Raw genomic sequence first — 25,784 nt, forward strand, 5'->3', positions numbered from 1 at the left:
CCGGACTACGTTACTAGCCTTTTCCCTGCCTGTACTGTTGCCCTTTCGGACCCCGTGTGTATGACCTTCTGCCTGCCCCTGGACCCAGCTACCTGCCTCCTCCTGTGGTCCTTTACAATAAACACCTGCTGCACCCTGCGCTTGAATCCAGCTCTCTGTCTCCCCTTGTGTTCATTACACATCACAGCAGCAAGATTTGTGACCTGTTGCCACAAGAAACGGGCAACCAGTGAAGAACAAACACCATTGTAAATACAACCCATATTTATGTTTATTTATTTTCCCTTTTGTACTTTAACTATTTGCATGTTATTATAACACTGTAGATAGCCATATTATGACATTGACATGTCGCTGCTCCTTTGAAACTTTTGTGAGTGTAATGTTTACTGTTCTTTTTTTTCACTTATGTTTATTATCTATTTCACTTGTTTGGCAATGTCAACATGTTTCCCATGACAATAAAGCCCTTTGAATTGTAAAAAAAGGGGGAGAGAGACAGAGAAAGAAACAAAGTGTTTGAGGCAGACTTCACACAGAATGCTGTGTTCTGTCCTGGAGTGCCCCCTAGAGGTGTTAACATGATGCCCTCTGATTCCCAGGCTGTTTTTTAGTCCAATACCATGTGACCATGTGACCTCTAGGGACCATGATGTCTTTACTCAGTCTCCAGCTGATAGCACTTCTTAGTTGTCTTAGGGAAACTTTTTTTTTGAAATCATGGTGGTAATTGGAAAAAGCAGGAAGAGCACTCAGAGGTACTATAGACTGATTAAACTTGATTGCCTATTTAATTCACTTAATTACTGTGAGTCTGGGTGAGTGTAATACCAAAGGGTCCCTCATGCGGTGGAGGGCCACTTGCAGCCATTTGAGTCTAACTGATTTAGGGTTGGAAAGGCACAGAGGAAAGTCTCCGAAATGGTACCCTATCCCCTGTATAGTATACTATATGGTCCTGGGCTAGTAGTCAAAAGTAGTGCACTATACGGGGAATATAGGGCCATTTCAACCTACCAAATAAATAACACGCACACACATACGCACACACACACATCCTCTCTGATGCCAGAATGTGGTCTAGATAACAATAAAAACAGTCTGAAAAGGAAAGGACCAAAAGTTATTGTCTTAAACATGTCAGTTCCTTTCATAGCCACAATGGGAGTGAAACATGCTTTGAGTCAGGGCCAAGTCCTCTGAAACCCATTCCTAGCCCTGGGTTATATGACATCTATATGGTATTAGGGTTAGGGGTTAGGGAAAATAGGATTTTGAATGGGAATCAATTGTTTGGTGCCCACAAGGATAGTAAAACAAATGTGTCTCCTTATGTGTGTGTCTGTGTGTCTGTGTGTGTGTCTGTCTGTCTGTCTGTCTGTCTGTCTGTCTGTCTGTCTGTCTGTCTGTCTGTTTGTCTGTGTAAGTGTGTGTGGGGGAGGGTGCTCACACATACATATCTATGTGTGATGGAGAAAGCTAAAGAGGAGAGGTCGAGGGAGAATGGAAAAAGAGAGAGAATGTGCTTAGGAAGTTAGATTTTCTTCTATCCAGGGAAAAAAAAGGTGTCTGAATTGGAAGAGAATAATCTGTTCTCTGAACCGCTGTATGGCTGGGTTTCAATAGAATCTGTTCTCTGTTCCGCTGTATGGCTTGGTTTTAATAGAATCTGTTCTCTGGACCGCTGTATGGCTGGGTTTCAGTAGAATCTGTTCTCTGAACCGCTGTATGGCTGGGTTTCAGTAGAATCTGTTCTCTGAACCGCTGTATGGCTGGATTTCAGTAGAATCTGTTCTCTGGACCGCTGTATGGCTGGGTTTTAATAGAATCTGTTCTCTGGACCGCTGTATGGCTGGGTTTTAACAGAATCTGTTCTCTGTTCCGCTGTATGGCTGGGTTTTAATAGAATCTGTTCTCTGGACCGCTGTATGGCTGGGTTTTAATAGAATCTGTTCTCTGGACCGCTGTATGGCTGGGTTTCAGTAGAATCTGTTCTCTGAACCGCTGTATGGCTGGGTTTCAGTAGAATCTGTTCTCTGGACCGCTGTATGGCTGGGTTTTAATAGAATCTGTTCTCTGGACCGCTGTATGGCTTGGTTTTAATAGAATCTGTTCTCTGGACCGCTGTATGGCTGGATCTCAGTAGAATCTGTTCTCTGTACCGCTGTATGGCTGGGTTTCAGTAGAATCTGTTCTCTGTTCCGCTGTATGGCTGAGTTTTAATATAATCTGTTCTCTGGACCGCTGTATGGCTGAGTTTCAATAGAATATGTTCTCTGGACCGCTGTACGGCTGAGTTTTAATAGAATCTGTTCTCTGTCCCGCTGTATGGCTGAGTTTTAATAGAATCTGTTCTCTGGACCGCTGTATGGCTGGGTTTCAGTAGAATATGTTCTCTGGACCGCTGTATGGCTGGGTTTCAGTAGAATATGTTCTCTGGACCGCTGTACGGCTGAGTTTTAATAGAATCTGTTCTCTGTCCCGCTGTATGGCTGAGTTTTAATAGAATCTGTTCTCTGGACCGCTGTATGGCTGGGTTTCAATAGAATCTGTTCTCTGTTCCGCTGTATGGCTGGGTTTCAATAGAATCTGTTCTCTGGACCGCTGTATGGCTGAGTTTTAATAGAATCTGTTCTCTGGACCGCTGTATGGCTGGGTTTCAATAGAATCTGTTCTCTGTTCCGCTGTATGGCTGGGTTTCAATAGAATCTGTTCTCTGGACCGCTGTATGGCTGAGTTTTAATATAATCTGTTCTCTGGACCGCTGTATGGCTGGGTTTTAATAGAATCTGTTCTCTGGACCGCTGTATGGCTGAGTTTTAATAGAATCTGTTCTCTGGACCGCTGTATGGCTGGGTTTCAATATAATCTGTTCTCTGGACCGCTGTATGGCTGAGTTTTAATAGAATCTGTTCTCTGGACCGCTGTATGGCTGGGTTTTAATAGAATCTGTTCTCTGTTCCGCTGTATGGCTGGGTTTCAATAGAATCTGTTCTCTGGACCGCTGTATGGCTGAGTTTTAATATAGTCTGTTCTCTGGACCGCTGTATGGCTGGGTTTTAATAGAATCTGTTCTCTGGACCGCTGTATGGCTGGGTTTCAATATAATCTGTTCTCTGGACCGCTGTATGGCTGAGTTTTAATAGAATCTGTTCTCTGAACCGCTGTATGGCTGGGTTTCAATAGAATCTGTTCTCTGGACCGCTGTATGGCTGAGTTTTAATAGAATCTGTTCTCTGGACCGCTGTATGGCTGGGTTTCAATATAATCTGTTCTCTGGACCGCTGTATGGCTGAGTTTTAATAGAATCTGTTCTCTGGACCGCTGTATGGCCAGATCTCAGTAGAATATGTTCTCTGGACTGCTGTATGGCTGAGTTTCAGTAGAATATGTTCTCTGGACCGCTGTATGGCCAGATCTCAGTAGAATATGTTCTCTGGACCGCTGTATGGCTGGATCTCAGGAGTCTACTGCTACTGAATACACATCCTCTCATCTATAATACACACTACTACTCTCCAATGTAATTGCATCTTTCTTATACATTGCTTTCCTTCTCTTTCTCTGTCTCTTTCTGTCTCTCCACCCTTGTTTATTTATCTCCCTCTATCCCCTTCCTCTTGCCCTCTTTCTGACCCTCCATCCTTTTGTCTGCCTCTCTCTCTTTCTGTCTCTCAGTGTATCTATCCCTCTTTCACTTTCTCTCTGTCCCAATCTAGATTGGTCCACTTTGATTCTTCTCTTGTACAGAACAGTGTAGTAAGGAAACAAGCCCCTCACTGTGAAGTGTACAAATAGATGTGTCTGCTTCCTGATGTTGTCACTGTCCGATAGTGTGGATCAGGGAAAATGGCTACATGAGATTACAGAGGCAGAGGATTCATTATGCGTGCGTGTGTGTGTATGTGTGTGTGTGTGTGTGCGTGTGTGCGTGCGTGTGTGTGTGTGTGTGTGTGTGTGTGTGTGTGTGTGTGTGGTGTGTGTGTGTGGTGTGTGTGCGTGTTCTTGTGTGTGTGCCAAGAGGTTGCCAACAAGGACGCCAAGAAAACAGCAAGTTACTTACTTGTATCCACTTGCCTGTTTCTTTATTTACTTTTTGGATTTATAATCAATACAAATTAGATTGATATGACCATAAAGATGAGCCATTCATTGTGAATGGCCAGGTAAAGGGACATTATATTGTTTGCTGGTGATTAAACCAGTCATGGTTGCAGCTGGACTCATCTGTCAATCATTCAAATGATTCAATTGAAGATTAGTGATGAAGATGATGATGATGATATAATGTATCACTTTTTAATTACAGCATTAACAGAACACAAATACCAGCATGTTTTGCAGATAAAATTGTTAACATTGTATATAAATAGTGTTTATAAAACAGTTGTATCTACGCCACAGTATTTTGAGTGAATAGACAGAGTAGCTTTAGGCCTGACTATAGCAATGACGTCGCCTTATCTTGTGACGAACAGTCGACCACGGCGGCAGAACGTGAGTAGTTTACAGAGATGAATCAAACGAACCCGACTTGTGAGAGACGGAGAGAGCTGTACTGACTTGTATCACGGGTGACCTGGCTGAGTGTAAAGTAGGGGGATAAAAGGAAATAGGCAGGGGAGGGAGAGAGGGGTATGCTCGCGGCTCATTTTCCAACGCTGGACCAGGTGATGTCACTACTCGTTCTAACTGGAGGAAGTCCCAGAGAAAACGAGACGAGGGGGGAGAGCGAGAGAGAGAGAGAGAGAGAGAGAGAGAGAGAGAGAGAGAATTGAATTGAGAAAGAGAGAGAGAATAAACTTTTTCGAACATCAGCCAGCAGAAAGAGGGGAGGGGAAAGAAGTTGGACATCACTCTGGCAGTAACTTTTTCTTTCCCCTGGTAAGAAGGCTCCAGCAGAAAAAGTATTGAAGGGAGAGAACAGTGTGGATTACAACGGGACAGCAGCAAAGTTTTTTTGACCTGCCTCGGCAGCATATAGGCTACTGTAGATTTTGGATGAATGTTGTCGTAACTGCAGAGATCTAACAATAGCTGTAAGTATGGATAACAGGTTTTTATCGATTGCAGTTGCGCTGAAGCAAATCATTTTTGTCAATAGCGCATGTCTCACCAAGGCTACTCATAACTCTTTAACGATAGGCCTACAATGCATGTATTGTTGTCTGGTCTGCATTTCATATCTGTTTTCTACTGTTCAAGCATATGGCTGGGGACATGCTGTAGCTATATATAATTAACCATAGGCTATACTAAACGTTGAGGTGTTTAGAAACTAAACTATTTAATCGGCTTGCCTTTACACTCTAGCTTTGTAGGTGATTGTGTAACGAACAACTTTCTGACAGCAATTAGGCTACAAGCAACTTCACATGTTATGACTGAAGTGGTTAACCAAGTGGGTAGCCGATTAAACTCAAATCCACGATTTACCATGGAGTTGAGCGGCGACTAGTGTGGGCGAACTTAAGCTTTTTATGTAAATCAATTGATTTCAGCACTCAAAGAATATTCTTTAAAAAAACGTAATTTTATGTGACGTTGGGTGCTCCAGTCCGCCCACACTAGTCGCCCCTCAACTCCATCATAAATCGTGGAGTTGAGTTTAGTCGGCTACCAAGTGGGACTGTTGGCGCACGTAATATTCAATATACAGTAGCCTTACAATATGAGGGGAAAGCAAATCTGAATGTAGCTAATTGTGTAGTGGCAGCTTAATCCACGGATAGATTTGGTTGAAAAGTGAATGTGTGTGTCACGATCGTCTATGGGTGAGAGAGAGGACCAAGGCGCAGCGTGTGAGAAATACATCTTCTTTTATTTAGAAGAGGGAAAAAACACAAAACGAACACTATACACAAACGTGAAGCTACAAACGTAAGTGCCTACACACGCTACAAACGTTCAACATAGACAATTACTCACAAACACCTAAAGCCTATGGCTGCCTTAAATATGGCTCCCAATCAGAGACAACAATAAACAGCTGTCTCTGATTGAGAACCAAATCAGGCAACCATAGACTTTCCTAAACACCTACACAGAACACTACCCCATCCCTACTACAAAACCCCCTAAACAATATACACACCCTAAACTAGACAAAACCCACAAACATTCCCCATGTCACCCTGACCTAACTAAAATAATTAAGAAAACAAAGAATACTAAGGCCAGGGCGTGACAGTGTGTAACTGCGCATAGGTCACAGCTGGCTTTCTTTTTTTTTTTTTACGTCTAGTTTCACATGGTGCCTGCCCTTGTTTTATGCCCAAAGGATAATAAATATATCTGCATTCAGAGACGTGTGGTTTTGGCACAGCAAACTTTGATGAAACATGATAGCATACTACAGATACAGTATCTTAATTTGAGCCATTTTACTACAGCAGGAAAATAATCCTGCAGCAACAGGACATTTGAATTATTATGTGGATTGTGATTCATGGACATTTTTGTAGGGGTTGATACATTTTTTAAAGGGACAATCACATCTGAAATATCAAAGTGGAAAGTGCTCATGCAACAGGTTGATCAAATTAAGATCTTACATTATTATGTTCACCAATCGCATATGGGTAACCAATTCTATGCAGCTCAACCAAAGCACTGAGCAAATCTTTACAGGGATGGAATGGATTTCTATAATGTCCACTATGCTTTTTCTACTGCCTTGAAGCACCTGATTATCTGTTGCTTCTAGAATTAACTCACATTGGGAGCTTGCCAGGTGTCAACATAAGAGCCTATATAGTTCTCTCATGACCCCATATTCCAACGTGGTCTCAGAGCATTTCGTATTATACTAATAACCCTATTATTCTGTACATAAATTAAATGTTTCATTTTGTATGATATGTGTTAATTTGTGGATGTCCATCATGCGTTTCGTATGATATGCTATGAATTGCAATTTGTACAATATGTTCCGAATTGCAATTCATACAATATGTTATGAATTTGATAAATGTATGACATGTTACAAATTCCAAGTTGTTGTGGCTAACATTAGCTGGGTGGCTAATGCTAAGATTAGCTAGCTGGCAAACTTTAGCCCTAGGGTTTAGGGTTAGTTCTTCAGGTCATGTTTAAGGTTAGGAGTTAGGTTAAAGTGTCACGCCCTGGCCTTTTATCTTTGTTTTCTGTAATAGTTTGGTTAGGTCAGGGTGTGACAGGGGGGATGTTTGTGTGTTTTTGTCTCGTCTTGGGTGGTTGTATGGTATAGGGGGTTTAGGTGGAGTAGATGGGTTTGTGTTTGAGTGTAGGTGTCTAGGTATGTCTATGGTTGCCTGAATGGTTCTCAATCATAGACAGCTGTCATTCATTGTCTCTGATTGGGAGCCATATTTAAGGCAGCCATAGGCAGTAGGCTTTTGTGGATAGTTGTCTATGTTCTATGTGTGCACGTAGTTTGATTAGCGTCACGTTTGGCTTCATTAAAGAAGATGTATTCATATCACTCTGCGCCTTGGTCCTCTCTTCAAAGTTACGACGATCGTGACATGAAGGGTTAGCTAAAATGGTTTAGATTAGGGGAAAGGTTGGCTAAAAGGGTTAAGTTTAGGGAAAGGGTTAGCTAACATGCTAAATAGTTGCAAAGTAGCTCAAAAGTAGTAAGTAGTTGCAAAGTTGCTAATTAGCTAAGCGTATAAAGTTGTCCATGATGTGATTCGAACACACAACCTTTGGGTTGCTAGATGTTCAGGTTATATCCTTTAGATTTTGCCTTAACCTGTTTGGCGTGCAAGCCCGACGTCGGTACATTTATGACAACAGCCACTTCAAGTGCAGGGCGCGAAATTCAAAAGATATATTTTTTTATATATTTAACTTTCACACATTAACAAGTCCAATACAGCATATGAAAGGTACACATCTCGTGAATCCAGCCAACATGTCTGATTTTTAAAATGTTTTACAGGGAAGACAAAATATGTAAATCTATTAGCTAACCACGTTAGCTAAAGACTCCACTTTTATTACTCCATCAGTTTTTGACTCCATCAGTAGCTATCACAAATTCGGCCAAATAAAGATATAAATATCCACTAACCAAGAAACAACCTCATCAGATGACAGTCTGATAACATATTTATTGTATAGCATATGTTTTTTTTTTTTAAATGTGCATATTTCAGGTATAAATCATAGTTTACATTGCAGCAACAGTCAGAAATTGCACCGAAAGCAGACAGAACAATTACAGACACCAACGCCAAATAACTAAATACTCATCATAAAACATTTCTGAAAAATACATAGTGTACAGCAATTGGAAGACAGGCATCTTGTTATTCCAGACAATATTTCCGATTTATCAAGTGTTTTACAGCGAAAACACAATATAGCGTTATATTAGCGTAGCCACAATAGCCAGAAACACTTGGGCGCCGACGACCAGTTCACATGCACGACAGATATTAGAAATAGCATCATAAAATGTTTCTTACTTTTGGTGATCTTCCGTCAGAATGTTGGACAAGGTGTCCTTTGTCCAGAACAGTCGTTGTTTGGATCTGGAACGGCAAATTTCCCTCTTGATTTAGCATGGGCACTTGCCAAGTGGCACGGATCTCTCCAACGTCAACAAAGTCAGAGAACGGAACACGGCAAAACTCCCGAAAAAATTTCAATAATCTGATTAAACTATATTGAAAAAACATACTTTACGATGATATGGTCACATGTATCAAATAAAATCTAAACCGGAGATGTTAGTTGTCCATAACGACAGCTAAACAGAAGGCAAATCCATGTCCTCTTTCGCGCGCTCCAGAAACAGGAAATGGACGGTCACGTCATACAAAGAGCTTTAATTCCACCTCAGACCAAGATAGACACGAAATTTCTTCTCTCACCGCCTCTTGACAACCAGGGGAAGGTGTATGAAGTGTACGTAGACTCTTACGTTCATTGCCCATGTATAGGCATGAAGTTGAACAGAGCATCGATTTCTGACATTCCACTTCCTGGTCAGGAAATGTGCTGCAGAAGGAGTTCTGTTTCACTCAGAGAAATAATTCAAACGGTTTTAGAAACTAGAGAGTGTTTTCTATCCAATAGTAATAATAATATGCATATTATACGAGCAAGAATTGAGTACGAGGCCATTTGAAATGGGCACGATTTAACTGGCTACTCAATACTGCCCCTTGCAGCCATAAGAAGTTAAATAGCCTTCTATCTTATGTAACCATACTAATTCATACTAATTTGAGTGGCCCCGATTTACGTATACCATGTTAAGTATAGTCTATGGTATTATTCCCGTCCTGCATTGGTTGGCTGTAGTGCTTTGGCCTTTTCAAATAGCAACGGTTTAGTCAAGCCTCAAACCCTTCCCTTGAGCTTGAACAATGCAATGGAAAACATGTGTAAATGTGATGTCAGCCGACCTAAAAGAGTATTTTTTACACATGAGTTGAAAATTAGAGACAGACCATGAGTTCTAGCAAAAATCTAGCTTATTCTGCAGGCCTAGAAGTAGAGGAGTGACGGTAGGCCCATGTGGTAGACTTCAATTACAGCAACCATTTTTACACGCACACACACATTTTCTACTTTTATTACATTTTTTTGTTGTTGTAGTTTTACCCCTTTTTCTCACCAATTGGTTGTTACAATCTTGTCCCATCGCTGCAACTCCCGAACAGACTTGGGAGAGGCGAAGGTTGAGAGCCATGCGTCCTCCGAAACACGACCCTGCCAAACCGCACTACGTCTTGACACACTGCTTGCTTAACCTGGAAGCCAGTCGCACCATTGTGTCAGAGGAAACACCGTACAACTGGCGACCGTGTTCGCGTGCAAACCCTCCCCTAACCCGGATAACGCTGGGCCAATTGTGTGCCACCTCATGGGTCTCCCTGTCGCGGACGGCTGCGACACGGCCCAGGATCGAACCCGGATCTGTAGTGACAGATCAAGCACTGCAATGCAGTTCCTTAGACCGCTACACCTTTCGGGAAGCCTAGAAATAGGTTAAATGACCAGAAAATATCATGTGGCCCATTATATTAGGCTATGTGTATTAGAGGTCGACCGATTAATCGGGGCCGATTTCAAGTTTTCATAACGATCGGAAATCGATATTTTTGGGCGCCGATTTGCCTATTTTTTTAAATCTTTATTTAACTAGGCAAGTCAGTTAAGAACACATTCTTATTTTCAATGACGGCCTAGGAACGTTCTGCCTCGTTCAGGGGCAGAACAACAGATTTTTAAACTTGTCAGCTCGGGGGATCCAATCTTGCAACCTTACAGTTAACTAGTCCAATGCTCTAACACCTGATTACATTGCACTCCACGAGGAGCCTGCCTGTTAGCGAATGCAGTAAGCTAAGGTAAGTTGCCAGCTAGCATAAAACGTATCTTATAAAAAACAATCAATCATTAACTGTCATTGCTCCAATGTGTACTTAACCATAAACATCAATGCCTTTCTTAAAATCAAGACACAAGTATATATTTTTAAACCTGCATATTTAGCTAAAAGAAAGCCAGGTTAGCAGGCAATATTAACCAGGTGAAATTGTGTCATTTCTCTTGCGTTCATTGCACGCAGAGTCAGGGTATATGCAACAGTTTGGGCCGCCTGGCTCTGCGAACTAATTTGCCAGAATTTTAAGTAATTATGACAACATTGAAGGTTGTGCAATGTAACAGGAATATTTAGACTTAGGGATGCCACCCGTTAGATAAAATACCGAACGGTTCCGTATTTCACTGAAAGAATAAACGTTTTGTTTTCGAAATTATAGTTTCCGGATTCGACCATATTAATGACCAAAGGCTCGTATTTCTGTGTGTTATTATGTTATAATTAAGTCTATGATTTGATAGAGCAGTCTGACTGAGCGATGGTAGGCACCAGCAGGCTCGTAAGCATTAATTCAAACAGCATTTTCGTGCATTTTGCCAGCAGCTCTTCGCAATGCCTCAAGCATTGCGCTGTTTATGACTTCAAGCCTATCAACTCCCGAGATTAGGCTGGTGTAACCGATGTGAAATGGCTAGCTAGTTAGCGGGGTGCACACTAATAGCGTTTCAAACGTCACTCGCTCTGATACTTGGAGTAGTTGTTCCCCTTGCTCTGCATGGGTAACGCTGCTTCGAGGGTGGCTGTTGTCGATGTGTTCCTGTTTCGAGCCCAGGTTGCGACGATGAGAGGGATGAACGCTATACTGTTACACCGGCAATACTAAAGTGCCTATTTGTATATGAAATACAAATCGTATAGAGAGAAATTGTCCTATAATTCCTATAATAACTACAACCTAAAACTTCTTACCTGGGAATATTGAAGACTCATGTTAAAAGGAACCACCAGCTTTCATATGTTCTCATGTTCTGAGCAATGAACTTAAACGTTAGCTTTCTTACATGGCACATATTGCACTTTTACTTTCTTCTCCAACACTTCGTTTTTTCATTATTTAAACCAAATGAACATGTTTCATTATTTATGTGAGGCAAAATGTATTTTATTTATGTATTATATTAAGTTAAAGTAAGTGTTCATTCAGTATTGTTGTAATTCCTAATAAAATCTTCAAAAATGGACCCGATTAATCGGTATCGGGTTTTTGGTCCTCCAATAACCGGTATCGGTATCGGCGTTGAAAAATCATAATCGGTCGACCTTTACTAGGCGCACTTGACCTCACACACCTAACTAGGAGAGAAAAGGTAGGCTAATTAACTTGAAGCATCGAATTCTGAGAGTGTGTGAATAATGCAACAAAGATGTCCCTTTAATGCAATAGGCTAAAGCATACAAAGCAGATAATTTGCTGGACACCAAAAATGCTTTTTTCCCAAAGTTGTCTAAACAACAATTCAACAGCAGTATGAAAAATGCCAACTGTGCTGCAATGATCTCTGTTGGAACCCGCAGACATGTCTATGTTCCCAGTATCCTTGCACTTCAAAGTGCAATTTAAGACAGAACGTGATATTTACAGAGCATTTCCCTGACCCAATAGCTACATGATAGAACTATTAAAGATGCACTATCAAACGTTTAAATAATATCAGCCAGTCGAAAGTAGCGCTTGAGAGGCGAAAGTGGTCCCTGAAAATTGTGTACTATGTCACATATGTGCAGAAATGTGCATTAAGTCATTGCTCTCTCGCTCTCTGCTGTGTCCATTGAGCCGTTGGGCCCGCACTGCACCTCATTGGATAACGGTGGGCAGGCTTTTGCTAGCAGTCACTCAAATTACTAGGGCTGGCGCACGTGGGGGGCAATGTAGCGAAAGTGGCGTTGCACAGTAATTCTGCTTATAGATGATGCATGTATGAACTGCACATTGACACATCCAGCCCAAAGTGGGAGGTTTAAAAAATACTTACTAGTTGTCAAAGTACCGTTCAATCTCTTTAAAAGGGAACTGTAACTGTAAGGCAATGTTCCTTCTGCTTTGGCTTTTCATTATGAACACTCATGATAACTTCACTTTTTGAACGCAGCCCAGAGGAGATATAGTAACGACTTGTCACTGTTTATTAAATGACTCATCCTTTGAATACTGTCTCCATTTTAATTTGATCCAATCTTGGCTTAACCTCGGCCAGTGAATATGTGGAGGGACTACTGTCGCCTAAGAACATACATTATATTTAGTTACTCTGTCTGCCTTCATTCCATGTCTCATGTTGCAACAGGTCTGAAACACATGAATGCTTAGCCTATTAATCACAGACTGGGTTGAATGAGGTACAAGTGTGTGTGTGTGTGTGTGTGTGTGTGTGTGTGTGTGTGTGTGTGTGTGTGTGTGTGTGTGTGTGTGTGTGTGTGTGTGTGTGTGTGTGTGTGTGTGTGTGTGTGTGTGTGTGTGTGTGTGTGTGTGTGTGTGTGTGTGTTGGGGAGGCAGTTGTGTGTGTGTGTGTGTATGTATGTGTGGTCTTAGCCTTTAGTGACCTGACCCTACAGAATGGATTTGTGGTTGTTTTCATAGCACAGCACCAAGTCCACTCCTCAGTGTCTGAGAGGGATAAGTCCTGTGTTTGGGCTGTCACTCAGTGAGGTGGGCATGTGACCGAAGACCTTGCAAGACTAGCTACAGTTTACACACAGCAGGCGCATCGACACAGACACACACTAATGCACTTTGTCACACACATCCTATACAAACAGTACAACATCATTATACAGCACCTGTATTGATGTTATTACACACAAATTATATATCTTAATATTATATTAAATGTTACTCAATGGTTAAGTTTGACACTCACCGGTCATGTGTGTGTGTGTGGTGTGTCTGTCCGACAGTCTGTCTGAGCGTGTCTTAGGTGACTTTCAAAGCTGTCTTTTTCCTCTCCTCTCCTGTTGTCCTGTGTTTCTTCCACAGACAGAGAGCCAGTCCCTCCTGAACAGCTAATACAGCCTTTATCTGTTATAGCCAGCTGTTAGAACATACTCTGAGAGAAGAAAGAAAGAGATCTGTGGATCTGTTGGGGCGGTAAACGAATTGGAGTGGGTCCAGGGTGTCGGGATGATGGTGTTGATGTGAGCTAACTTGGGATGTGTTCATACTTTTTCATTTTTATGAATAGATCTATCCTGAATAGGCTATCCCGTTGACATCAATGCTTTATGTCTGACAAAAGTTAGAGTTATGCAGGCGGTTGGACGGGTCTCAAGTTGGCCCTAAATGATCAGGAATACACATATATTATGTTCTTTCATCGCTTTGCAGCTAGTTAGTTCTTCCCTGGAGGACTCAGACTCTTCTCCTAAATGACCCCACCTAGGGTTCTGGTCAAGACTAGTGCACTGTATGGGGAACACTAGGGTGTCTTTTGAGATGTAGGTAGTCTAAATTGAGACAGATTGGAATTCAAAACATGGTCATACTATGACCCAGGGGTTTGAGGGTAATTCCTTGTCCTGGATAGGTGGGTAAAGACTCCCAGTCTGTGTTTCTGTCTGTCTTCAGGGGTTTGCTGTACCTGGAAACATAGGAGTGGTATGTGTGTGTATGTGTGTAAGTAATCGTTACTGAGGCTGTCTGTGTCTGTGTCAGGACAAGCTACACTTTCACAATCATTATAACTGATCTTCTCCAGCTGAGCCTAAAGGGCAATGTAGTTGATGTGTTAGAAAAGGCACAAGTGTGTGTGTTTGTGTGTGTGTGCTGTTGTCAGGCCACATGTGACCATCTGGTGCTGGTGGTTGGCTATAACGCTGTCGTGTCTCTAGTGAAATACTCCCCAGATGTACACTAAGTTGTTTGTGTGTTTTTGCCTTTGTGCATTTCTTCTGGGTCTGTTCTTTGTACTTTCATGCATGCGTGTATAGCGTTTGTTTATGCAGGTTTATTTTTATGAGTTTGTGCTTGAGTGTGTGTGTGTGTGTGTGTGTGTGTGTGTGTGTGTGTGTGTGTGTGTGTGTGTGTGTGTGTGTGTGTGTGTGTGTGTGTGTGTGTGTGTGTGTGTGTCAGTATCCAGTCACAGCTGGTCAGGTCCAGATGGACACTATAATGAGGATCATCAGACTACATTGAGTGACATTTGTCCCATATGAATACTGGCCGTCAGTTAGCTAATTAATATACATATACTGTACCTAATCACCTTTTCAACCTCATCTTTAACACATCAGATCTTAGCTATTATGATCATCAGGACAGTTTTTTTATATTTGTTTTAAGTTGTTCTATTTTACCCACTTTTTCTCCACAATTTTTTGCAATATCTAATTGCGTTCCAATTTTGATCTAGTCTCATCGCTGCGACTCCCCAACGGGCTTGGGAAGTGAAGGTCGTGTCATGCGTCCTCTGAAACATGACCCGCCAAACCACGCTCAAGTGATGCCTGTAGTGATGCCTCAAGCACCGTGATGCAGTGCCTTAGATCGCTGTGCCACTCGGGAGGCCCCCCAGGACAGTTTTCTATGAATATGGTAGCTCATTTTGTCTGGATGTGGGATTCAAATCTGCAACACTGTTGGTTCAACACCAATACAACTAGTTCCCTGCAACACTGTTGGTTCAACACCAATACAACCAGTTCCCTGCAACACTGTTGGTTCAACACCAATACAACTAGTTCCCTGCAACACTGTTGGTTCAACACCAATACAACTAGTTCCCTGCAACACTGGTGGTTCAACACCAATACAACCAGTTCCCTGCAACACTGTTGGTTCAACACCAATACAACTAGTTCCCTGCAACACTGTTGGTTCAACACCAATACAACTAGTTCCCTGCAACACTGTTGGTTCAACACCAATACAACTAGTTCCCTGCAACACTGTTGGTTCAACACCAATACAACTAGTTCCCTGCAACACTGTTGGTTCAACACCAATACAACCAGTTCCCTGCAACACTGTTGGTTCAACACCAATACAACTAGTTCCCTGCAACACTGTTGGTTCAACACCAATACAACCAGTTCCCTGCAACACTGGTGGTTCAACACCAATACAACTAGTTCCCTGCAACACTGTTGGTTCAACACCAATACAACTAGTTCCCTGCAACACTGTTGGTTCAACACCACGACAACCAGTTCCCTGCAACACTGTTGGTTCAACACCAATACAACTAGTTCCCTGCAACACTGTTGGTTCAACACCAATACAACTAGTTCCCTGCAACACTGTTGGTTCAACACCAATACAACTAGTTCCCTGCAACACTGGTGGTTCAACACCAATACAACCAGTTCCCTGCAACACTGTTGGTTCAACACCAATACAACTAGTTCCCTGCAACACTGGTGGTTCAACACCAATACAACCAGTTCCCTGCAACACTGTTGGTTCAACACCAATACAACCAGTTCCCTGCAACACTGTTGGTTCAACACCAATACAACCAGTTACCTGCAACACTGGTGGTTCTACACCAATACAACTAGTTCCCTGCAACACTGTTGGTTCAACACCAATACAACCAGTTCCCTGCAACACTGGTGGTTCAACACCAATACAACCAGTTCCCTGCAACACTGTTGGTTCAACACCAATACAACCAGTTCCCTGCAACACTGTTGGTTCAACACCAATACAACCAGTTCCCTGCAACACTGTTGGTTCAACACCAATACAACCAGTTCCCTGCAACACTGTTGGTTCAACACCAATACAACCAGTTCCCTGCAACACTGGTGGTTCAACACCAATACAACTAGTTCCCTGCAACACTGGTGGTTCAACATCAATACAACTAGTTCCCTGCAACACTGTTGGTTCAACACCAATACAACCAGCTGACTTATAGTATTAGTTGAGTGTACGTGGTTGTGTAGTCTCTCTGTGTGTACTGCCTGTTTCGTACAATGTGCTCTCATATCAAATAATGTCATTTTTTATGTTGACTCTCTCCCTCTCCACCTCCCTTTCCTCTATATCTCTCTCCATCTCCTCCTTCTCTCTCCCTCTTTCCAACCCCATATCCATTCATCCCCTTGTTTCTCACTCCCTCCCTGTCTCCCAGGTAGCAGTCGAGGTGTGTGTGTATCCAGAGGGGTGCGTCATGAGGAATCTCCGCTTCCTGGTTCTGCTCTCCCTCAGCTTCTGGTCATGTGACCTGGGAGCATCATCCAAAGGTGAGTCTATTTTTATCCCCACGGTAGAATCTGGTATACGGTCAAATACGATGTGTCCCAAGTCATTGCTTTTGCCAGGAATTTAATGTATTATCTACTTCACATGTCTGCTGCCTTCACATCAGAATTGAACTTCAAATGGGTGGGTGGGTAGATGGGTGCAAGTGTGTGCGTGACCACGCCTGAGTGTGTGTTGTTGAGGTTGGTAGCTGTGGTAGAAAAGCCATGTGTTTTCAGTATGTGGTACCCATTCATTACATGTGTGCGTGCGTGCTCGTGTGTGTGTGTGTGTTTATCTGTGTATCTGTATGCGTGTGTGTTTGTCTCTGTCAGGAGCTGTCGTGACTCCGGTTTGGTCTTGTTGTGTTTTTATGATCTGTCAGATTCCCTCTTCAGCATCTCTTCCCTCCATAATATTCCTCCTGGGGCAATACCTCTGGAACTTCTGCAGCTCAGAGGGGATAGGCTCCCGGGAGAGCCCAGCCAGAGTGCTTCATCTGGGGCTGAGACAGTTTGCTGTTCCTCTGAGACCCTGGTGGTGGGTGGAAGGAAACACTTTGAAATAAGTGAAGTGTTTGAATACCCAATCAGCTCCCTGCTCTCCCTCTGTCCTGGCTAGTAATGTGCTCACATCAGCGGGAGGTTGAGACAGAATACAGAAGCAGATGTTCCAGTTTTCAACTCAGAACTTTATTGGTGGAAAATGTGTGCGTGTGTGTGTGTGTGTGGGGGGGGGGGGGCTCCTGTGGGAGGGGGGGTCCTGTGTATTCGTGTGTGTGTATAGTGAGTGAGACTGATGTTGAGAGTGGGAAAACAGTCTTTAAGGGAAACATTTGTGACCTCATCTTTAAGTATGGCTTAGTGTTAGTATTGAGTTTCAGGTCTAAAGTGATACATGTTTCCACTCCCCCCCTCATTTATCTCTGGGAGAAAACAACCTGGAATGTTCTCTTCTTTCTTTCTCTCTCTTCACTTGCTTTCCCTCTCTCTTATCACTCTTTCCTCACATTTTTCATGTTCTCTCCCTCTGTATATCAGTGTCTCTCTCCCCTTTCCCTTTCTCATCTTTCTCTTCCTCTTTCTCATTCTCCCTAGCCCTTGTACTACATCTAATTGTCCTTCTATCACATCATTACCTACATTACCCAGCGTGCCCTTCTCCACCTACAATGCCCTCTCTTAAGTGGTTCCAGCAGTGCTACTGGCAGAACCAATCTTCTCCTTGATCCCACTGATCCCCTTATCAAGAGAGTGTGTGTGTGTGTGTGTGTGTGTGTGTGTGTGTGTGTGTGTGTGTGTGTGTGTGTGTGTGTGTGTGTGTGTGTGTGTGTGTGTGTGTGTGTGTGTGTGTGTGTGTGTGTGTGTGTGTGTGTGTGTGTGTTTATGCATATATGTGTAAACACACACTGATCTACAGCCCAGTCCAATTACAGTGGAATGCCACTTTATAAAGCAGACAATTCCAATAATCCTCTCCTGCTTCCTCCTCCTTCTTCCCATTGCTCCGAGCACCCTTCTGGCCCTGTCCCTAATATAACCATGCTGCCAAGCTCTAGGGAACAGTGAACATAAACAACAACAGAAAAGCCTGCAAAATGGAGCACAGCCACAACAATGACTGCTGCAGGGCAGACTGTGACAGGGTCCATGAGGTTTGGAACGGTTGGAGGATCTAGAGTTCTAACGATATGGGGTGTGTTACATAGTCCTTTCGTTGCCTGCAACATTCTGGTAACTTGTCCAAAAATGCCCAGGCTTTCCAGAAACTCTGGTTGGAGGATTCTGGATTTCTTGCTTATTCTCGACCTATCATCCTCCCTTCTCCTCTCTTTCCCTCCCTCTCTTCCTCCTCCCTCTCTTCTTCCTCTCTCTCCTATCATCCTCCATTCTCCTCCTCGCTCTCCCCCCCTCTCTTCCTCCTCCCTCTCTTCCTCCTCCCTCTCTTCTTCCTCTTTCTCCTATCATCGTCCCTTCCCTCCCTCTTCACCTCCCCTCTCTTCCCATTCATCATCCCACTATCCTTCCTCCATCTTCCCATTCTCCCTTTCTCTCCCCTCCCTCTTTTCCTCCCCTCTCCCCCCTTCTTTCTCATAACTGTCACTCCCTCCCTGTCCTCCTCCCAGTCTTGACATTGTTTTACTCTGACAGGTCTTCATCTTAATTCTGCCTCTAAGTGCATTCTGGTACATTTTCAAAAAATGACCAGGCTTTCCAGAAACCCTGGTTGGAGGATTCCGAATTTACTGCTTATTCCCATCTGATTCTGGGAAAACTGAAATTTCTGGAAAACCTGGGAATTTTGGCAAATCATTTTGCAACCCTACTCCTCTCCCTCCTCCTATACAGTATTTAAGGACTGAAATCTCACTGCTGGTTTCAGGTAATCCAGATACTGTTTCTCTTCACAGATAGTTGTCAGTGTCTGGACTCATATAGGGATCTGGTATGAGTGCCTTGGAGTTATCACTTAGCCTATCCAACTCAATATGACCTCAAAAGGACTCTAGGAGAAAGCCTTTGGGGTGAATGAGGTTTTGATCTCTTTATTGTATGGTACAGTGTCAGGTAGATACCTTTTTTCAGTGGTGCGGAACGCTTCGGATGATAAGGATGTAGAAAGATGACAGTATGTCTTCGAGCGATAACTCTTCCTCCACCTCTCTAGTCCTCTTTTTTTCTAACCTGTTCTCCCTCTCTTCCTAATGTCTCCTCCCTCTCATCTTCCTTTCTCCTGTCTCTTTCTTACTCACTTTTCCCCCTCAACTTCCTTTCTCCTCCTACCTTACCCTTCACTCTACTTTTTCTTGTTCCCAACTTTTGTTCTCCCCCTTCTTCCTTCCTTCCTCCTCCCTCTCTTCTTCCTCTCTCCTATCATCCTCCCTTCTCCTCCTCTCCCTCCCTCTCTTCCTCCTCCCTCTCTTCTTCCTCTCTCCTATCATCCTCCCTTCTCCTCCTCTCCCTCCCTCTCTTCCTCCTCCCTCTCTTCTTCCTCTCTCCTATCATCCTCCCTTCTCCTCCTCTCCCTCCCTCTCTTCCTCCTCCCTCTCTTCTTCCTCTCTCCTATCATCCTCCCTTCTCCTCCTCTCCCTCCCTCTCTTCCTCCTCCCTCTCTTCTTCCTCTCTCCTATCATCCTCCCTTCTCCTCCTCTCCCTCCCTCTCTTCCTCCTCCCTCTCTTCTTCCTCTCTCCTATCATCCTCCCTTCTCCTCCTCTCCCTCCCTCTCTTCCTCCTCCCTCTCTTATTTCTCTCTCTCCTATCATCCTCCCTTCTCCGCTTCTCTTTCCCTCCTTCTCTTCCTCCTCCCTCTCTTCTTCCTCTCTCTCTTTTCCTCCTCCCTCTCTTCCTCCTCCCTCTCTTCCTCTCTCCTATCATCCCCCCTTCCCTCCCTCTTCCCCTCTCTTCCCATTCATCATCCCACTATCCTTCCTCCATCTTCCCCTTCTCCCTTTCTCTCCCAGCCCTCTTCCTCCCCTCTCCCCCCTTCTTTCTCATCACTCTGTCACTCCTTCCCCGCCCTCCTCCCGGTCTTGATGTTTTTTTTTACTCTGACAGGTCTTCATCTTAATTCTGCCTCTAAGTGCCTGTATAAAAGTCATAAGGGTTGTAGGAGGGGGTAGGATAGGGGTGTAGAGTGAGGGGATATGCTGAGAAGAAAGCACTTTTTAAGGAGGGAGTGAAGTGTCTCTTGACTTCAAACAGCCCATGTTGAGTGGCAATAAAAGATGAAGTCTGTGTGTTTCTGGGAACTTTTTGAAAGGCAGTTTTTGTTCTTTGTGAGAGAGCTTGCTGAGTATGCAGGGGAGGTAAGGGGTTAGAGGGGGAGGTAGGGAGGAGAGACTACCTCATGGGGTGTTTCTGATGTGTTGAGAAACTGATTAGAGAGCTGCTGCTATACGTTCTCTACACTCCAACTTCACCTTGATACTCTCTACAGTCAGCATTGACAGTTGTAATCTTTCATTATCCTTTGTTTTGTGTAAGTTAACTATACAAATATACTATATGTACGCATTTCATCCTAATGCATCTGGATATAGGCCTGTATCTGTGTACCAGGGCCATATTCATTCTGGTTAGGGTCAAATTCATTAGGGTTAGGGTTAGAGTCATATTCATTAGGGTTAGGATTAGAGTCATATTCATTAGGGTTAGGATTAGAGTCATATTCATTAGGGTTAGGATTAGAGTCATATTCATTAGGGTTATATTCATTAGGGTTAGGGTTAGGATCATATTCATTAGGGTTATATTCATTAGGGTTAGGGTTAGGGTCATATGTATTGGTCCCGTGTGGTCCCGTGTGGCTCAGTTGGTAGAGCATGGCGCTTGCAACGCCAGAGTTGTGGGTTCATTCCCCACGGGGGGACCAGGATGAATATGTATGAACTTTCCAATTTGTAAGTCGCTCTGGATAAGAGCGTCTGCTAAATGACTTAAATGTAAATGTATTGGGGTTAGGATTAGAGTCATATTCATTAGGGTTAGGATTAGAGTCATATTCATTAGGGTTAGAGTCATATTCATTAGGGTTAGGATTAGAGTCATATTCATTAGGGTTATATTCATTAGGGTTAGGATTAGAGTCATATTCATTAGGGTTAGGATTAGAGTCATATTCATTAGGGTTAGGGTCATATTCATTAGGGTTAGGATTAGAGTCATATTCATTAGAGTCATATTCATTAGGATTAGAGTCATATTCATTAGGGTTATATTCATTAGGGTTAGGGTTAGGGTCATATGTATTGGGGTTAGGATTAGAGTCATATTCATTAGAGTCATATTCATTAGGGTTAGGATTAGAGTCATATTCATTAGGGTTAGGTTTATGGTTAGGGTCATATTCATTAGGGTTAGGGTTATATTCATTAGGGTTGGGGTCATATTCATTAGGGTTAGGGTCATATTCATTAGGGTTAGGGTCATATTCATTAGGGTTAGGTTTAGGGTTAGGGTCATATTCATTAGGGTTAGGGTCATATTCATTAGGGTTAGGGTCATATTCATTAGGGTTAGGGACATATTCATTAGTTTTAGGGTTATATTCATTAGGGTTAGGGTCATATTCATTTGGGTTAGGTTTAGGGTTAGGGTCATATTCATTAGGGTTAGGGTCATATTCATTAGGGTTAGGTTTGGTTATCAAAATGTCACGCCAGGGTAAGCCTACATGAAACAAACCCCTTAAAATCCCCTTTGGGAAAAAATGATTGGAACCATTTCATTTTTTGACCGCAAGGTTTTATGGGTATTATGACACCTCCCCTATGGGGCTCTATTGGGTTGACATATTCATTCTAATAAATAGTAGGTTCATGAGTTAATTCATTTCAATTGGCCCAGCTACTGATCAATAGAGTGAACAAATAGAATGATAGAAGTTAAAAGCTCTTGATTTAGCCTCTTAGTCTGCTTCTCTTTCCTGAGTGAGAATATAACGCAGACCCTCAGGCTAGCAGCTCACTCTCACTCTGTCACACACACACACACACACACTCTCTCACACACACACACACACACACACACACACACACACACACACACACACACACACACACACACACACACACACACACACACACACACACACACACACACACACACACACACACACACACACACACACACACACAGAACACTCTATCTGTGTGTTACTCTTCCCAATCTAATTGGATCCAGTCACTCTGTTTTACTCCAGCGCTAAATTGGTTTCGATTTAACAACCTGGCCAACAGTCTCAACCCTGAAGTGGAGCAGTTTGTGTGTGTGTGTGTGAGTGTGTGTGAGTGTTTGGTTTTATTATCCTTGTAGGGACCAGAAGTCATCACAAGGATAGTAAAACAAGGACAATTCGGACAAGTGGGGACATTTTGCAGGTCCCAACAATGAAAAAGGCTATTTTAGGCTTAGGGGTTCAAATCAAATCAAATTGTATTGGTCACATACACATGGTTAGCAGATGTTAATGCAAGTGCAGCGAAATGCTTGTGCTTCTAGTTCCGACCGTGCAGGAATATCTAACAAGTAATCTAACAATTTCACAACAACTACCTTATACACACAAGTGTAAAGGAATGAATAAGAATATGTACATATAAATATATGGATGAGTGATAGCCGTGCGGCATAGGCAAGATGCAGTAGATGATATAGAGTACAGTATATAGGTATGAGATGAGTAATGTAGGGTATGTAAACACAGAAAGTGGCATTGTTTAACTTCTTTCAGCTAGAGGGCAGAATTTTTATGTTTGGAAAAATAAAGTTCCCAAGGTAAACAGACTATTTCTCAGGTCCAGATGCTAGAATATGCATAAAATTGACAGATTAGGATAGAAAACACTCTAAAGTTTCCAAAACTGTCAAAATATTGTCTGTGTGTATAACAGAATGGATTTTGCAGTCAAAAAGCTGAGGAAATCCAACCCGGAAGTGCCTTTTATTTGCAAAAATCCCTGTTCCGTTGCCTGCCCCTCCTCCATTTAAAGGGGTATCAACCAGATTCCTTTTCCAATGGCTTCCTCAGGCCGTGACCAGGCTTTAGACATAGTTTCAAGCTTTTATTTTGAAAAATGAGCGAGATTTTTCAAAACGCGCCATGTGTCCTTTGATTAGTTCCTGCACCCGAGAGATGTAGCTCGACATTTTCTTTCTCTGTAGTATTGAAGAGGTTACCGTCCGATTGAAATATTATCGATTATGTATGTTAAAAACAACCTGAGGATTGATTGTAAAAAACATTTGACATGTTTCTACGAACATTACGGATACTTTTTGGAATTTCCGTCTGCCTTTCAGGACCTGTGGTTTTCTGAACATAACGCGCAAACCATTGTTTTATTGTGTAACTGGGAGTCTCGTGAGATGAAACATCAAAATATTATCAAAGGTAAGTGATTCATTTTATTGCTTTTCTGACTTTCGTGACCAAGCTAATTTGGGGCTAGCTGTTCTTACTGGTTTGTCTAGTGATTGATAAACTCACAAACGCTTGGATTGCTTTCGCTGTAAAGCATATTTTCAAAATCTGACACAATAGGTGGATTAACAACAAGCTAAGCTGTGCTTTTGTATATTTCACTTGTGATTTCATGATTATAAATATTTTTAGTATTAGTTTTGAATTTGGCGCTCTGCAATTCAGCGGTTGTTTTACGAAAATGATCCCGCTAAAGGGATCCGTGCGGCAAGAAGTTAAAGTGACTAGTGATACATTTATTACAAACCAATTTTTAATAAAGTGGTTAAAGATTTGAGTCAGTATGTTGGCAGCGGCCACTCAATGTTAGTGATGGCTGTTTAACTGTCACGAACCGGCTCAGAGCCCGTAACAAAAGGGAGACCACGTGGAAATCAGGAGTAACAAAATATATTTATTTAACTAACGAAACTAGGTTTAATATACAATGGGGTGTGTAATCAGTAATCAGTAGTGTAATTGAATGTTTTGCATGCATGAAGGTGATAGTGCAGGGTGTTGAAAGATGCTAAGACAAACAAACAAAAAACACCATGAAACATAACCGAATCTAACAAGGTGTCTACATGGAGAGAGTCTCCTTGATGAATGGGGAAGTGGTGATTTTATCCTGGGAGAGTGGGCCCAGGTGTTCCCCATGTAGCTGACGACCCTCCCAACTCTGCCCACCGGCATCCTAATAGGGAAACAAGAGCAAGGAGAGAGAGAGAAAACGGTAGACAGAGTGGGAGGGTCGTCACAAACAGTCTGATGGCCTTGAGATTGAAGCTGTTTTTCTGTCTCTCGGTCCCAGCTTTGATGCACCTGTACTGCCCTCGCCTTCTGGATGATAGCGGGGTGAACAGGCAGTGGCTCGGGTGGTTGTTGTCCTTGATGATCTTTTTGGCCTTCCTGTGACATCGGGTGGTGTAGGTGTCCTGGAGGGCAGGTAGTTTGCCCCCGGTGATGCGTTGTGCAGACCTCACTACCCTCTGGAGAGCCTTACGGTTGTGGGCGGAGCAGTTGCCGTACCAGGCGGTGATACAGCCCGACAGGATGCTCTCGATTGTGCATCTATAAAAGTTTGTGATTGTTTTCGGTGACAGAAGAGGAGGTTGAAGATGCGCTGTTGTGCCTTCACCACGCTGTCTGTGTGGGTTTACCATTTCAGTTTGTCCATGATGTGTACGCCGAGGAACTTTAAACTTTCCACCTTCTCCACTACTGTCCCGTCAATGTGGATAGGGGGGTGCTCCCTCTGCTGTTTCCTGAAGTCCACAATCATCTTCTTTGTTTTGTTGACGTTGAGTGTAAGGTTATTTTCCTGACACCACACTCCGAGGGCCATCACCTCCTCCCTGTAGGCCATATCATCGTTGTTGGTAATCAAGCCAACCACTGCACTGTCGTCTGCAAACTTGATGATTGAGTTGAAGGCGTGCATGGCCACGCAGTCATGGGTAAACAGGGAGTACAGGAGAGGGTTGGGAACGCACCCTTGTGTTGAGGATCAGCGGGGTGGAGATGTTGTTTCCTACCCTCACCACCTGGGGGCGGCCCGTCAAAGTCCAGGACCCAGTTGCACAGGGTGGGGTTGAGACCCAGGGTCTCGAGCTTAATGACAAGTTTGGAGGGCACTATGGTGTTAAATGTTGAGCTGTAATCGATGAACAGCATTCTTACATAGGTCTTCCTCTTGTCCAGATGGGATAGGGCAGTGTGCAGTGTGATTGCGATTGCGTCGTCTGTGGACCTATTGGGGCGGTAAGCAATTTGGAGTGGGTCTAGGGTGTCAGGTAGGGTGGAGATGATATGGTCCTTGACTAGTCTCTCAAAGCACTTCATGATGACGGAAGTGAGTGATAGTCATTTAGCTCCGTTACCTTAGCTTTCTTGGGAACAGGAACAATGGTGGCCCTCTTGAAGCATGTGGGAACAGCAGACTGGTATCGGGATTGATTGAATATGTCCGTAAACACACCAGCCAGCTGGTCTGCGCATGCTCTGAGGACGCGGCTAGGGATGCCGTCTGGGCCAGCAGCCTTGAGAGGGTTAACACGTTTAAATGTTTTACTCACGTTGGCTGCGGTGAAGGAGAGCCCGCAGGTTTTGGTAGTGGGCCGTGTCAGTGGCACTGTATTGTCCTCAAAGCGAGCAAAGAAGTTGTTTAGTTTGTTTGGGAGCAAGGGTTACTATTAAGTTTAGGGAAGGGTTTAGTGTTGGGGTTTGGGGTTAGGGTTAGGGTTATGGTTAGTGTT

At 43.2% G+C, this 25,784-nt stretch overlaps 1 protein-coding gene across 2 annotated transcripts in view; it reads left to right on the plus strand.

The window, feature by feature from the left end:
- The first annotated feature begins 4,631 nt into the window (after window positions 1-4,631).
- The window catches only part of LOC129820111 (collagen alpha-1(XVI) chain-like), a 133,850-nt gene continuing 112,697 nt past the window's right edge, over window positions 4,632-25,784 (plus strand). For both annotated transcript variants that reach the window (XM_055876998.1, XM_055876999.1), the window contains exons 1-2: window positions 4,632-5,039; window positions 16,456-16,567. In XM_055876998.1, the coding sequence (XP_055732973.1) occupies window positions 16,495-16,567 (73 nt within the window). In that variant the 5' untranslated portion in view covers window positions 4,632-5,039; window positions 16,456-16,494. The remainder of the gene's footprint in view (window positions 5,040-16,455; window positions 16,568-25,784) is intronic.

Source organism: Salvelinus fontinalis, chromosome 22 (genome assembly GCF_029448725.1).
Source record: "Salvelinus fontinalis isolate EN_2023a chromosome 22, ASM2944872v1, whole genome shotgun sequence".
Classification (NCBI taxonomy): Eukaryota; Metazoa; Chordata; class Actinopteri; order Salmoniformes; family Salmonidae; genus Salvelinus; species Salvelinus fontinalis.